This window comes from Dipodomys spectabilis, unplaced genomic scaffold (genome assembly GCF_019054845.1).
Source record: "Dipodomys spectabilis isolate Male_0828 unplaced genomic scaffold, ASM1905484v1 ptg000043l, whole genome shotgun sequence".
Classification (NCBI taxonomy): Eukaryota; Metazoa; Chordata; class Mammalia; order Rodentia; family Heteromyidae; genus Dipodomys; species Dipodomys spectabilis.
In genome coordinates this window covers 5,193,178-5,207,292 of record NW_024870720.1, presented here as the reverse complement: position 1 = coordinate 5,207,292, position 14,115 = coordinate 5,193,178, and the positions used below count along the sequence as shown (strand labels likewise).

Sequence of the window (14,115 nt, the reverse complement as noted above, 5' to 3'; positions counted from 1 at the left end):
ATAGCTAGGATGACAGGTGTGAGCCACTGGTGCCTGGCTCCATGCCTTCTTTATTCTACCTAAAGGTTCCAGAAGTCTTTCATTCTCTGCATGCTTTCTGTTGTCTGGTACATTCTTTGTTGAGCTGCCAGATACTCTTTTCTCCTGCTTTAAAACTTTCCTGTGCATCCTCTCCCAAGAGAATCCCCAGGATGGTGAATGTGTGACTCCCTCAGCCCTCATCTTCCTCAGGTTCTATAATTTGGAATAAGCACATTGGGACTTCTTATCTCCATGTGCATTACACATGGGCCTGCAGTGACCCCACATCTACAATAGATGCTTCTCCTAATGACCCATCAGTGCAGTTGCCCCTGAATTCTCATTGGTTAGTTTTTGCCTTTAGTCATTATTTATTGTTTCTTTGTATGTACAGAAGTTAACATACATTTGTGAAGACAAAAGATAATTTTATATTTTGGGTATGGTAAGAAGAGATCATGACTGTGAGTGATCCTGATAGGACTGATGATGGAAGCAAATCATTTTTAGAAATTTTATCTTTACCTTTTGTTTCAAATAACTTACCTTTAGTAATTCAGAAGTATACTATTATAGTTCAGAAGTATAAGATTATCACTGCATTGAAAGGTCGATGCTGCCATTCTAATGCAGTTACATTTGTTTCTTAAAGAAAATAATCTTGAGGCTGGGAAGGTGGCTCAGTGGTAGAGTGCTTGCCTTGCATGTACGAGGCCCTGGGTTCAATTCCTCAGCATCACATAAGCAGAAAAATCGAAGTGGGGCTGTAGCTCAAGTGGTAGAGCACTAGCCTTGAGCTGAATTGCTGAGGGATAGCACCCAGGCCCAGAGTTCAGGCTCCACAACTGACCAAAAAAAGAAAGAAAAAAAAAAAGAAAATAATTGTAATTTGACCTCCTCTTATGTCACACCTGCTGTTTCTAGCTTTTGCTTTTTTTTTTTTTTTTTTTTTTTGCTGTTACAGTGTGTTTGCATGCTCAACTCCTCCAAAGACTATGAAAAGCTCATGGGCACGGGCTCCTTTTATTTAGGTTTTGAACAAAGAGTTACTGAAACAATGTTATTGGATATGTAGTGTTTTTTTCTGTGGGTTTTGTGTGTGTGTGTGAATCTGTGGGGATTGGTGTTTTTAATGATAATGATGGAGACTGTATATAAGCTTTCTTTAAAATTTGCAGTTATGGCCAGGTGCTGGTGATTCACACCTGTAATTCTAACTACTCAGGAGGCTGAGATCTGAGAATTGTGGTTTGAAGCCAGCCTGGGAAGGAAAGTCCGTGATACTCAGTGTTCAAATAACGACCAAAAGCCAGAATTAAAGCTGGGAGGCAATTGATAGAATGCTAAATCTAGTGAGTGAAAAATCCAAGGGAAAGGACCCTGACCCTGAGTTTAAGCCCCAGGACCACAATATTCACACACACACACACACACACACACACACACACACACACACACACACACACACACACACACACACACACACACACACACACACACACACACACACACACACACACACACACACACACACACACACACACACACACACACACACACACACACACACACACACACCCCGCAAGAAAATTTCCTTATAAAAATGTTCAATTGCAATAGAATCAGGTTTTCTGGATAAAAAGATGTTTTCCTGTCATGTGCCTGAAAAAGTAAAATGGCATTGACCTTTCTGCTTTTCCAAAGTAGTTCTAATCATGCAGCAGATGCTGAAGCCTTTTGCTGTAGTTTGTTTAAATTAGCATATTTGTACTGTTATTTGATGTTTGCCAGTAGAAATATGCAATCACTTTTACTAAAATATTCTACTTTTGATTGCATGGAACCTTAAAGCAGGAGAAATTTTGATGGATTTCTGACACAGTGGAGAAAAGCCAGTTGTCTTTGTGGACTATTCATTGTATAAATCTTCTTTTGTAGGCATCTGTGTTGCGATAGTTCACAAACTCAGATGGAATGGATGGCCAGTATCTTTCTTGCTCAGGTATGATATCTATTTCAACTGTCCAATAAAATATAATAACTTCCTTCATAATCAATGGTAATGTGGTTATGACTGTCAAGGAATTTTTAATATGAGTTTTAGGTAGCACACAGTTGACATACACTTTCATTCTCATGTTCATTTTGGTTTCAATTGGGAAATTCCAAATTTATCCATTTTATTTTGCTTTAAAAGAGTTTATTCTCCTCTTTTGAGGCTTTGATTATTTTTTCTGACCCATCATTCTTTGGTATAGAGAGAAGCTGCTTAATGATGAGAGTAGAAAGAGGTATTTAGTTCACCTGTCATACTTTAAACTATCATATCCACATAGATTTTCACTTTGAAAATGTGTCCCATTTCCTTTATTCTCTCACTTTTCCAATCCTTGCCTTTCTAGCAAGAAGGATATAATCATACATTTCTTTAAACTTATGAGTGAAGAATCCTTTGTAAACGCCAACTCAGGGATTCCTTGTAGCAATGTTGTTTTCCTAGTACTGTTCACTTAATGGTTGAAACTCAAGGTTCTCTGATGTCAGAACTTAAACTCAGCTTCCCACTTAGTCTCCTCCATGAAGGAGAATTCACTGTTTCTGAGAAGGTTAAATAGTCCCATTAATTGAATTGGTTTCTTTCCCAATCTTGTCTGGCTGAATTCCCAACAATGTTTCTCACAGAGCATTGAAATTTATTGGTAACGATTAATTTGCCACTCTTCATTACTGAGTAACTACTTTCTCACTTCTTTTACAAGGAAGAAGTTAACTCACCCCCAAATGTAGTTCTTATTTGTTCTGAAAACAGTTTTCTCTGTTCATCTAATTTGTTAGCCTTTCTAGTGATTAATAAACATGCCTTATCTCTTCCTGCCCCTACTATTACTACTTGGGACTATTATTGCTGGAAAAGACTACCTTCTCACTGTTTACAGACTTTTTATTATGAAAACTCACACTTTTATAATTTTGTTTAAATTATGCAAACTAAAACCCTCTGGATTTGATTTATTTTACTAAAGTACTATTAGTGTTTCAGTCTAAAGGTGTTACAGTGTCTATGGCACATTTAAACTCATTGTTTTTTTTTAATAATTGAAGTTTATAAGCTGTAGCTGAAACTCAAGGGATAGACAGGAAGCAGAAAATAGTCTCATAAGTAAGTTATTTCTTCCTACCTCACATATCATTTGTCATGGTCCCTGTTCATTTCATTTCTGGAGATCATTAGTATTTCATTTAACACAGAGGCTTCCTTGGGTTTTATACATATACCACAAACAATAAGGAAACAGCAAAGTAGCAACTATTAATATATGTTAATGAGCACACACATTGATTAATAGTAAATGCCCCTTACAGTAACTTCTTCCTGGTGCTCAGAAAATTTTTGTAGTAGCTAACATCTGCCTCTTCATCTTTGTTTCAAGGTTCCTCTAATTTTCAACTTAGATATCTTATTTTTACAAAACTTTCCCTTCAGACTTTTGCTTTCCCTTCAGACCTGTACTTTTCCATTGTAGTAGCTATTAAAAAACATATGTGTTTGTTAAGTATGGGTAATTTAATATCTTTTTTCTAAATATAAAATTAGTGAGAATTTCTGAAAAGAAAGCTTTTTTATTCTAGCATAGCTCCTCTGTGTGAATCTTCTCTACCTATGGGGCCTACTGCCTTCTACAGTATTTGTACTTATCATTTCTAAGCCAGGCAAAAGGAAAGAAAACAAATACTATATTTCAAATGGACATCCATGTGATAATTTGGAACAGTCAATGTAATTAACTGGGAAAGAAGAAAGTATGAGTGAGGTAAGGAAGAAAACAGAAATGTTCTCAAGGACTGGCTTTCTGAGTAGGTCATATGTGAGTTGAGGGAATGAAGCTTACAGGTATTTAGGAGGTATATTTCTAGGAATAGGGCCAGCAGACTCAAATCCTAGAGTATCATTATGATCTTGGTTTTATGTCATAAAGATTGGTTGGTCTAAGGAAGGCTTGAGACAGATTCTGTAATTCATAAGTGTGGTTATTTTGTTGGGTCTACCCTATAGGGGTTGGATGAGAGAAGGAAGAGCAGCTGTTGAAAAGATATTAGCTCATACAAGAGTAGTGATGGTGGATATGATAGGAGATTCAGATTAATGAGTGTTACTAGAGACAATAAAGCTTTTGGATAGTCTGGCTGTAGAAGTTTGAGAAAAGGAGCAGACACCAAGGAAGAACCTTAGTTTTTAGGCCCCGGGTAGTTGGCAAATCTACATGGGACTGCCAGACATGTAAAAGGAAATTGAAAGTTCTGTTTAGGCTACATGAATTTGAGGCATCTATTGGATACACAAAGGAATAGGCTGGGTGTCATGTTGAACCACGATTTCAGTTTGAAATGTTTATTTGGGAAAAGAAAGCATTTGAATTGTGTCAAAAGCTGTAGGACTGCATCAAAATAAGACACAGTGGAGAGGGAAGATGAGGAGAGAAAGCTTGAATAAGCTCTGGGACACTGCAAATATTAAAGATCATGCAGAATAGAAAAATAAATAAAAGAAAGAAGAAAGGAATCAGAAGGAAAACTAGGTCAGTAAAATTCTGTCAAGTAATTTGCTATGGAGATAGCAAAGTTGTGACTATAAGCAAGCAGTCAGAGTAGTTATGGGATGTGGGTCAGAGTGTTTATAATTAAGAAGGAAGAGTATATATTTTTAATATGCGATGGAGAAAATCTGATAGTTGGGAGTGATTTTGTGATAGAGCGGGAGAGAGATTACTGAAATCGAGGTCCTCGGCAGACTTGAAGTAGCAATGTGATCAAGTACACAATTGTACATCATTGCTGAAAATTATTATATAACTAAGAGTGAGCACATTTCTCCTCAAATTATTGACTACATGTTCTAGCATACTGAGCAATTATAGACATGACTACAGAAAGGTTACTTTGCAATCAGAGCAGACTCTGATTGCAAAGAGGAGTAATGTGGCTATAGTTAAAAGCAAATTGGTAGGTTTCATCACAGGGAAATTATACTCTCAGTGATTAGTAATAATTTTTTGAATTAAATCAGTTAGATGACCACTTATGAGACAAGAAAGGTTATTAGAAGTGTCATAGCACAGGAAAAAATGAGAAATACTCCAGACTGTGAGGAAGACAGTAGTCCTACGGTAAAATTTAAAGTTAGTGCTGACAATTCAATTAAATTTTACTACTAAATTTAAGATGAAAGGAATTTACATCTGTGTTTTCACTATTAATTCGCAGATAGCCATGGAGTAAATACAATTTTATTTACTTAAGTTCAAGACTTTGCAAAGGAAAGTATGATAGAGGGACAAGAAACACAAGACTTAAAGATAATTTACAAAGAAATGAGTTTAATAATCCACTATGAAATCTCAGCCAGCCTGTGAAGGAAATGGGGGAAAAGCATGCAATAGTAGTGATGAATGGATTAGAAATCTCAAGTAATCAGAGTATTTACATTCCCACCCTCAATTATAAATGCCTGGGTTTTTTTGTTTGTTTTTGTAAGTTTGTAAAGAAAATTTTAAAGTAAATAACCTTGTGCAAAGAAAATATATTGTAGGAAGTGGTGCTGTGGCTCAAGTGGTAGAAAGCTCGACTTGAGCTGAAGAGCTGAGGGACAGTGCCCAGGCCCAGAGTTCAAGCCCCATGACTGACAAAAAAAAGAAAAAGAAAATACATTGTGAAATAACCTCCCGCCTCCAAATGAATGAAACTAAATCAGAGTCAGTGGCATAAGGAAGTCAAGGGAGGAAGTAAGAGGAGGCAGAAATCGAGGTGCTGAGTATGATCATGGGTGATAACAATGAAAGTATGATCTCAGCAATTTGGTCTCTGTTACATAACTTTTGAAATCATTAACTAGTTACAGCAGAACATATCACTTAGACCTAGAGGTTTCGGGTTTCTCCAAAATATCATGTAAGAATATACATCAACAACTTGAAGGTATAAATATAATTCACACGGTTACATATTTTGTTCTCAGCCAGTTTTCTCTCAGCTGTCCACATTATGAGCATCCTAATTACATCAGAGTTCTTATTTTTTTAAATGTTTATCACCAAGATATAAAAATGACATGGAACTAATAACTTTCTCCATGATCAAAATAGTACTATTAAAAATTTAATCAAGGTAGATGCTTTACTAGAATTTAAGTAAATGCATTATATATTGTAAGATCCTTGAGGATTAAGTGACATAATATATGCATATCAATAAGTACAATTCCTGGCTATATTCAGTAACCACAACCTGAAGATAAAAATATAGCTTAAAACTAGAGGAAAATAACTAGTAGGCTTTTAACTGTATAGTTTACTAAATGGATTTTATTTTACCAAAGCATTTATAAACATCTCATTTTGTATTTGGTATTCTGCACTTCTCATAGATTGTTGTCTAAAATCAATTTGCTTTTCCCAACTTTTAAAAAGTTAATCTACCCCAGGGAGTAGACGAGTTCTTTTAAGATTTATCTTTTATGTGTATATCTCAAGAATTAATCACCAAAGAGCTTATATTTTCACCTGTGGATGTTTATACCCCATTGAACAATTAACTTTTCTTCAGTCATCTCTATAATTGTTTATTGGACAGATATATAGTCAATAATTTGAGAACAAATGTGCCTCACTCCCTGTTGTACAATGATTTTCAGTACAAATGTTTGTGTAAAAAACTAACATTTTGTTGGAATTCAATTAGACGAAATAGTAATGTTTTTCAAAAGGTCATCAAAAAAAACTATTTTTTCAAGTAGCCATGCCTTAAGTTGATTTGGGGTATATAAGATCTAATTATTTTTACATTAAAATCGTATATGGGTTTGGGGAGGAAAATAAATGTAGAGTTACTTTGATTACACAACCTAGAAACACAGACAAGTATCTCATTTTTCTCTTACAAAGAGATTTGTCAGTTTCCCTCCAAAATTTTCCTCTATTTGGTTTAATAAGTAGTACAGAACGCATGTGTTTGAAACCTAGAAATTGAACTGAGACTTCAAACCTCAGCCCACTTAAGAGTTTCACATCCTTGAGCCATGCTACTGCCAAAGTCAATATCATAACCACAAATGGCTTTTTCATGGAAAGCAGATCTTTTGATGTCGGTACATAAAGAAGGAACCAAGCAACTCACATGGTGTGTAGCACATAACAAAATCACATACCAACCAACCGAAATTGTGTTTCCACAGCATGAAAATGATATATGCCCACCAGCTGGAAAAGAACGAAAACGTTCAATAACCAAAAATCCCAAAATTGGGGGTTTACCTCTCATTCCCATCCAACCTGTGAAAAATGCAACCCAAGCCCGGAGGAGTATCGAGGTAGGTTAGAAGTTTGTCTCATATTAACTTACATTACCTATTGTCCTATTTCTTTTTTTGATTGTCCTCTTTCTTCATATGGCCTAATGAATTAATCAGTTCATTGGCTCCAGAACCACAGTAACAATTACTATGAAAAGCATAATGATAACTTTATATATCACAAAAAATACTGTGAATCAGCATGTCACTGATTTTTAAATCCTTGACTACTAATTACAGTGTTATTATATGCACAGTACTATTATTTTTTTCCTCTAATGTAGCCAAGCAAACTTAAATATGTGTAGAGAAATTCAGAGGTAAAATCTCAATCTCAAATTGGTTGGTCCTACAAATTAACCTGTAAACACTCAGAATAAATCCATGGCAGAGTATCTGGAGTCATGGCAACTAGATTTTCTAGTTCTTAACAACCCTTTTCAAAATGACCGCTGAACAGCAACAAAAAAGATTTGGTATTTTGCAAAAAGGCTGCTATTCATTTTATTTGTTGCTTGGTAAGGCAGAAGAACATTAATAGTGCCCATACTGACAAGCAGTGTGATCTCTTAGGAAAAGATATTGCCTATCCTTTTTTACTTTAAAACTTGTTAGCTACTCAGGAAATGCATTCATGAGAACATAAAAGTTATCAGGAGATATGTGAGGATTAGGAAGAATTGTTTTTGAAATGGTGTCTTGGTATATTTGTTGGCCTGGCTTTCTTGAGGTACTTTTGGAAGTTATGTGAGAGTACTTCATCTAAAAGGGGAGGGAGGGCTGCTTGCAGAAAGTGACTTCTAAAATTAATTAGAAACATTAGTAGTGAGCCAGCTGAATTAATCAGGGAAGCTATATTGATTGTAAAGAAGATCACACATGAATAGACAATAAAAGATGTTTAGAAGGTACAGCCTAGTTACTACTTGTGGCGCCTTCAACTTCCTATATAATCATGAGTGTCTTTAGCTGCTTTGTCTGTAAACATACGGAGCTATCTTAAAGGATCATCGTGATGATTAAATATTCATGAAAAAGTTCTAATGTCTAGCATATATCTAGCATTTATTGAGAAAAAAGAATATAGAAGTTGGAAGACTTACTGGGATAATTCACTAGTTTTCAGAATTGCCATGTATAGACAGACATGGTGGTATGTGCCTGTAGTAGTTCCAGCATTAGGAGAGTGAGTCAAAATGAAGACTTGAGTCCCAGGGAGCCTAGTAGTTAGAGGCCAGGCAAGGTACCCAGCAAGAAAGAAGACCCTGTTTCAAAAAGAAAGGAAGGGAGAAAAAAATGACTTTTAAAAACAAAATCTATAAACCAACAAAGAACATTGATGCAGGTGAAACAAGGCAATAATCTAGACTCCTTTTCAATGTACTTATTTTGTTGTTATCATAAAGGTGATGTAGAGGGGTTACAGTGACTGGTCAGCTAGTGAGTCCATTTCATTTTGGATAATGTCATCCCTTCTCTCACTCTCTCCGTTTTTTTTCCCCCTCCTGTCTAATCTGGATTCTTGCCTAGCTTCTCTTTCCCTTTATCCTCCTGGAGAATTTCTTGTTCTAGAAGAAGCATATCACATTGGGTTCAGGTCAATCTGGGGTCCTATTCTAAACTCTGACTAACATGGCTTCAGGCACCTTTGAGTTAAACATAAGCAATAGAAGCTACAAAATATTATATAAAGCTTTCAGATCATTATAAGGATTACCTTTAGAGATATGATTTTATAGTTTATAACATGGAAATTAAAAACGAATGCAGTGGAAACACATCATTTAAAAGGGTTTCTGCTTGTAATTTGCACATAACTGCTGAGTCACATTTCTGGATTCTGTGGGAAGTATCTGAGGACCAAGACTAAAGCCATAGGAGGGATTTGCTCTGAGGATCCCTTCCCCTCCTGGTGTTCTGGCTTTGACAGTAGTAGCTATTCTCTGCAGCTGGAAGAGCTAGGCACCATTGCTCTCTATTCAGTGTGTGACACTGGCTGACACTGCCTGGAGCAAGCCACTGCAAGCTCACCTCACTTTCACACGTTACCTGTCTCTCTTTTTAAATTATTAATATCTTATCTTTGAAGGACAGTACAGCAGCTAAACTATGCTCTTCTTTCCTCAAGACCCTCCCGCTTGGTTTTGTTTCCACACAACCTGCAATACTCACCATGTTACTCATGCAGAACATTCATGGCTTCCTGCTTTCTTCCACTGTAGCATCCTCTGACTTTTAACAGAGCCCTTCCACTACACATCCCCACCTGTACGAGGAAATCTGTCATTTAGGCTATATTATGCTTTATAGTATACTTAAAACTTCAACATCATGTCATTAATACTTAGTCCTTAACTTCAGCACCTAAGTTTCAAAACCTGTCTGATGATGGAGGAAAGAAAACTGCCACTGTGATAAAGAAAAAAAAACATATCTTCCATGTGATTAAGTTATGTTCCTCTATAAGAATCTGTACATTAGAGAGTCCCTGAATGCTGGTTTGAAAAGTCCACCTTTTTTACCCCCTTGTTGTAGGAATCCTGTTGCAATGTGCTTGTACACTTATTGGACCTTAACATTCACTGCATGAAAATTCACTCTAATCTACTGATAATGTAGCGTTTCTTTATACACATATACCCATAAATTACAGTGTTTTGAAAGATATACCCATGCAATCCTTACAGCCATTATGTGGGTGAAAAGAGGTCACTAGTCAAATAAGTTGGGTGGAGAATAAAGTAGCAAGCAGAAGAATGGTTTTCTCTGTCTTTCTACCTCTCATTTTCTTTAATATGATATGTATCATGAATTCAAAAAGGGAGCTATAGTACATGTTTCTGACTGTCATGGTTGAGACAACCACCTAATAAAACCTGTAGTTTAAACCCCAGGAACTAAGGGTACATGCTTTGATATCCAAAAGTTAGTTGGAAGGGGAAAGTTTGAAATGAGAGTCAGTTAGAATAACTAGCCTTGAAGTAGTAGGTTAAACGCATGTTTAAATAAATTTCAGTAGTCTATTTGATTTTGTTAGCTCTAACACAAGTGCGTATAAATTCAGACATGTCACTTATATCAAAGTAAAATACAAACCTACATCATGGAAAGAAGGACTTGTATAAACAGAAGGATTGACAGTTATGTGGCATATATTTTCTAAGTATCAGCTGTGCCAAATCTTGCTTTCATGTGAGACTCTTTAATGTTACATTCAGAGTGCAAGAGCAGAACTTGAAAGGCTGCGGCTCAGTGAAATGCACGATCGAGAGTCCATGGACCCCAGCCTGAAGGACAGAGCTTCCATGGTGGCCCAATGCCTAGAACACAAGGATGATAAACTTCGAAATCGCACCAGAAAACATCGGAGTTTCAACTGCCTGGAGGACACAGAGGCTGAACTCCCACATGGAGTACAAAAAAGCAACAGAGGAATGAAGACTTTGAGGAAGACTGAAGACAGGAATAACAAAGCTACTTTGGACCCTGATCATAAGTTACCGTCAAAGGTAATTGAAGAACTTAGTGTGGTTCTACAACGGTCAAGAACCCTCCCAAAAGAGTTGCAGGGTGAACAGATTTTGCAGAAAGAAATAAAATGAATGACATCACAAATTATTTTTTTAATATTGTATTACAGCATTTGTGTGTAAGCCAGATACCAACCTGTAAGAAAAATTACAGAGTCTATCTGTAGGCAGATTTTATCTGTGCTTTAAGAAATTTGCCTATCTGTACTTACGCATTTAAAGAACATGTTAAAATATGTATATAAGTGATGAATTATAAGATTAACTTTATTTTGGTCTGAAGAATGCTTGTAAAGTTCAAGTGTATTAACTTTGTGTAAGAAGGCTTTGGGTCACTTTAAGTGGCTAACCCTTTTAAAGTACTTATCTATTACGTGGAATAAGTTATGAATAGTAATCTCGAACTGTACTGTACTGTATAAAATGCTGTGTTTAAAGGAAGCCTACGAAACTCTCTGTAACATATTTTTCACTTTGAGAAGCCGTGTATATGAATTTACCACGTGTTAGGTTTACATTGGGCCCACCTTAGGGAAATGAGTTGAAAAGAGAGGAGTTTTTTTTTCCTAGTGACTGTCTAGCAAACAATTGGGGTTTAAACAACAAGAACAAAAAATAAAGGGGCAAGAGGTTAACAAATGCCCTGCCTTCGCAGGAGGTGAATTAAGATTCCTTCTAGTTCACTAAGGGCTGGAGCTTATTAAGGAAAAACTGTTTGCTAACAAAACAGCCTTGTGACAGTGTTTGCCCTGGGGAATGCTTAGCCAATCCATAGGAATAATGGCACTGCTGTATTTCCTGTGGTTTCTGGGTGGCATTCCCGGTGCACTGTCCATAGGAGGCTGCCAAGAGGAGCAGAGGCTACGTGGAGAGGTTGTGGATCTGGTCTGGCGCACATGTCACTTGCACTGTTGCTATACGCAATTTTTTTAAGTCCTTAACCATATTTTTGGTACGAACAAAATTCATCCTCATAGGGTGCTTTTCTGTTATTTTTCTGCTTGATTGTTCTGTCTGATACTTTTTTTATGTGTGGTTGTAATGTCTTTTTCTACATTGTCAGAATTATCTGGAAGAGCACAGCCTAGGGCCATTTTCCATCTAGTCTTTTTTTTAAATAAATTGGTATTTGGGGTTGTGTTTTTAGCCCTCTACCTATGAAAATAACAAAACCTTTTATTTTTATTGTCATGCAAAAATCAACTACACAATTGGAGATTTTCCTATGGCTGACCTTAATCATATAGCGTATGTGGTTGGTGGTGCTTTTCACCTTTCACAATTGTATTTGGTTTAGTGGGTTTGCATATTAAAAATTATATAACTTGGCCCGATATGGTGATGTCTTCCTGTAATCCCAGCTACTTGAAAGGTTTTTAGGCTGAGAAAGAAATTTAGCAAGAATCTCATCACCCAAAGCAAGTTGTCTGTGATTATACTTCTATTGTGAGGAAGTAGTGGTAATAGTATTACAGAGTCTGAAGCCAGCTCAGGCCAAAAATGTGGGACCCATTTGGACAAAACAAAACCTTCAAAGTGAAAAGGATTGGGGAGGTGGTGTAGCTCAGGTGGTAGAGCACTTGCCTAGTATTTTCAAGACTCAGAGTTCAAACCCCAGTACCTCCAATATGTGCATATATATGTTACCAAGCACCATGCTGAGAATTCTTTGTGTCTGCTTTTAGATGTTTCTCTTTCCAGACTTTGTCTCAGGCCCATACTTCAGTCACTCCAATCATAGAACAGTAATGTGCTGTTGAAAGCCCTGACTGTCTTTGTTGTAAAATACTGGACCACATATCTTAGTTGGGGATAGAATAGTTTCTCAGGAGTAGGTGGTATTTATTCTTTAAATCCAAACAAATTGGAATTGAATCTGTAAGTGAAACTGCAGGACAGTTTATGAACAGGTGGCAGCAGGAAAGTATAACTTTCCTTTAAAGCAAGAAACCATGTTATTTAGGAAGAAAAACTAATTTTAAATAAACTATTCTTTCTAATAAATAATGATAATTTATATTTTTATGAAACGGGGACTATGGAATTGTATGCGTTTGATGATTTTGGACAATAAGAGTGTGTGGAGTTTTACCTGGTTTATCTGAAGTTTTCTTGAAACTTGAGCTTAAAATCCACTAGCTTCTGTTTTTCTTCCTTTCTTGAACAATTATCTCCATATTTTCAAATGTAAGATAAGGGCTAATGATGGCATCTCACACATTTTGAGTAAAAATTAAAATTGTTTTACGAGTCCATTTCAGTGTGACTGTTGTCTTTCTTCATTACATCCGGATGTTGAAGCTTATTACTGTGAAATATGTCAAATAAAACTTCCAGTTTTATTTGAATCTTACATATACTTAAAAACCTAAAACACTGGTAAGAATATTTTTATGTTGAAATAGGATTGTATGCAGAAATAAATGAACAGAATCACAACTAGATCTCTGTGTCTCTAAATTTAATTATTAGCCGTGATTAAAATTTGATTTCTAAACAAACAATTCCGGATACTTCATTAAAATATCACTGAGAACTTAAACCCAAGCAAAAGTAATTGAAGCACAAAAGTGAACTGAACGTAACTGTTAGCTACTGATTTGCATTGTTCATGTGACAAATTTTTAATTCTGAAATGAACTTGTTCCAGGAGGAAATGCATCAAATTTATTTGGACTACTTTTAACATTCATGTATGTATATTTTTCAGTTCTGATCATCTCCAGTGGAAAAGGATGTTTTAAACTGGATCATCTTATCAAATTTGCCCTAGAACTTACATATTTTCACTCAGACACCCCTTACCCTATCAAAGCCAGACTTAGGATGAAGGTGTGACTATTTTTGTCACATGTACAATTCTCACAGTTAACTTTGGAAACACAGGGAAGAAATGAATCTTAGCGATGTACCAAAGTTCATCCTTTGTTTTCAAAGTCATGAGGTTATTATTTTAGTAATTTTTTGTTTTGCTTAACTTGTTATAAGCTGTATTGCACGTTGTTATGTCCTCTACCATGAGTAATATATACTGCATGTAGTTTTCCATAGCCCAGTTTCTGTAGATGTAAGTTTATGGATTATTTTATATAAATTTTGAGTCCAAATATTCTTTAAGTGGGAGTAATAACTACTTTGTAGACAATTAAATTAGACGCACAGCTAAGTGTGTATATCAGCTAGATACATCAATAGGAATATAGTGCGTGCTCAGGAAAT

General features: G+C 36.0%; 1 protein-coding gene across 2 annotated transcripts in view; it reads left to right on the top strand.

Annotated features, from left to right (window-relative positions):
• The window catches only part of Arap2 (ArfGAP with RhoGAP domain, ankyrin repeat and PH domain 2), a 138,664-nt gene extending 125,326 nt beyond the window's left edge, over positions 1-13,338 (top strand). For both annotated transcript variants that reach the window (XM_042678252.1, XM_042678251.1), the window contains 3 exons: positions 1,960-2,023; positions 7,250-7,384; positions 10,585-13,338. In XM_042678252.1, coding sequence (XP_042534186.1) covers positions 1,960-2,023; positions 7,250-7,384; positions 10,585-10,968 — 583 coding nt within the window. In that variant the 3' untranslated portion in view covers positions 10,969-13,338. The remainder of the gene's footprint in view (positions 1-1,959; positions 2,024-7,249; positions 7,385-10,584) is intronic.
• The last annotated feature ends 777 nt before the right edge of the window (positions 13,339-14,115 follow it).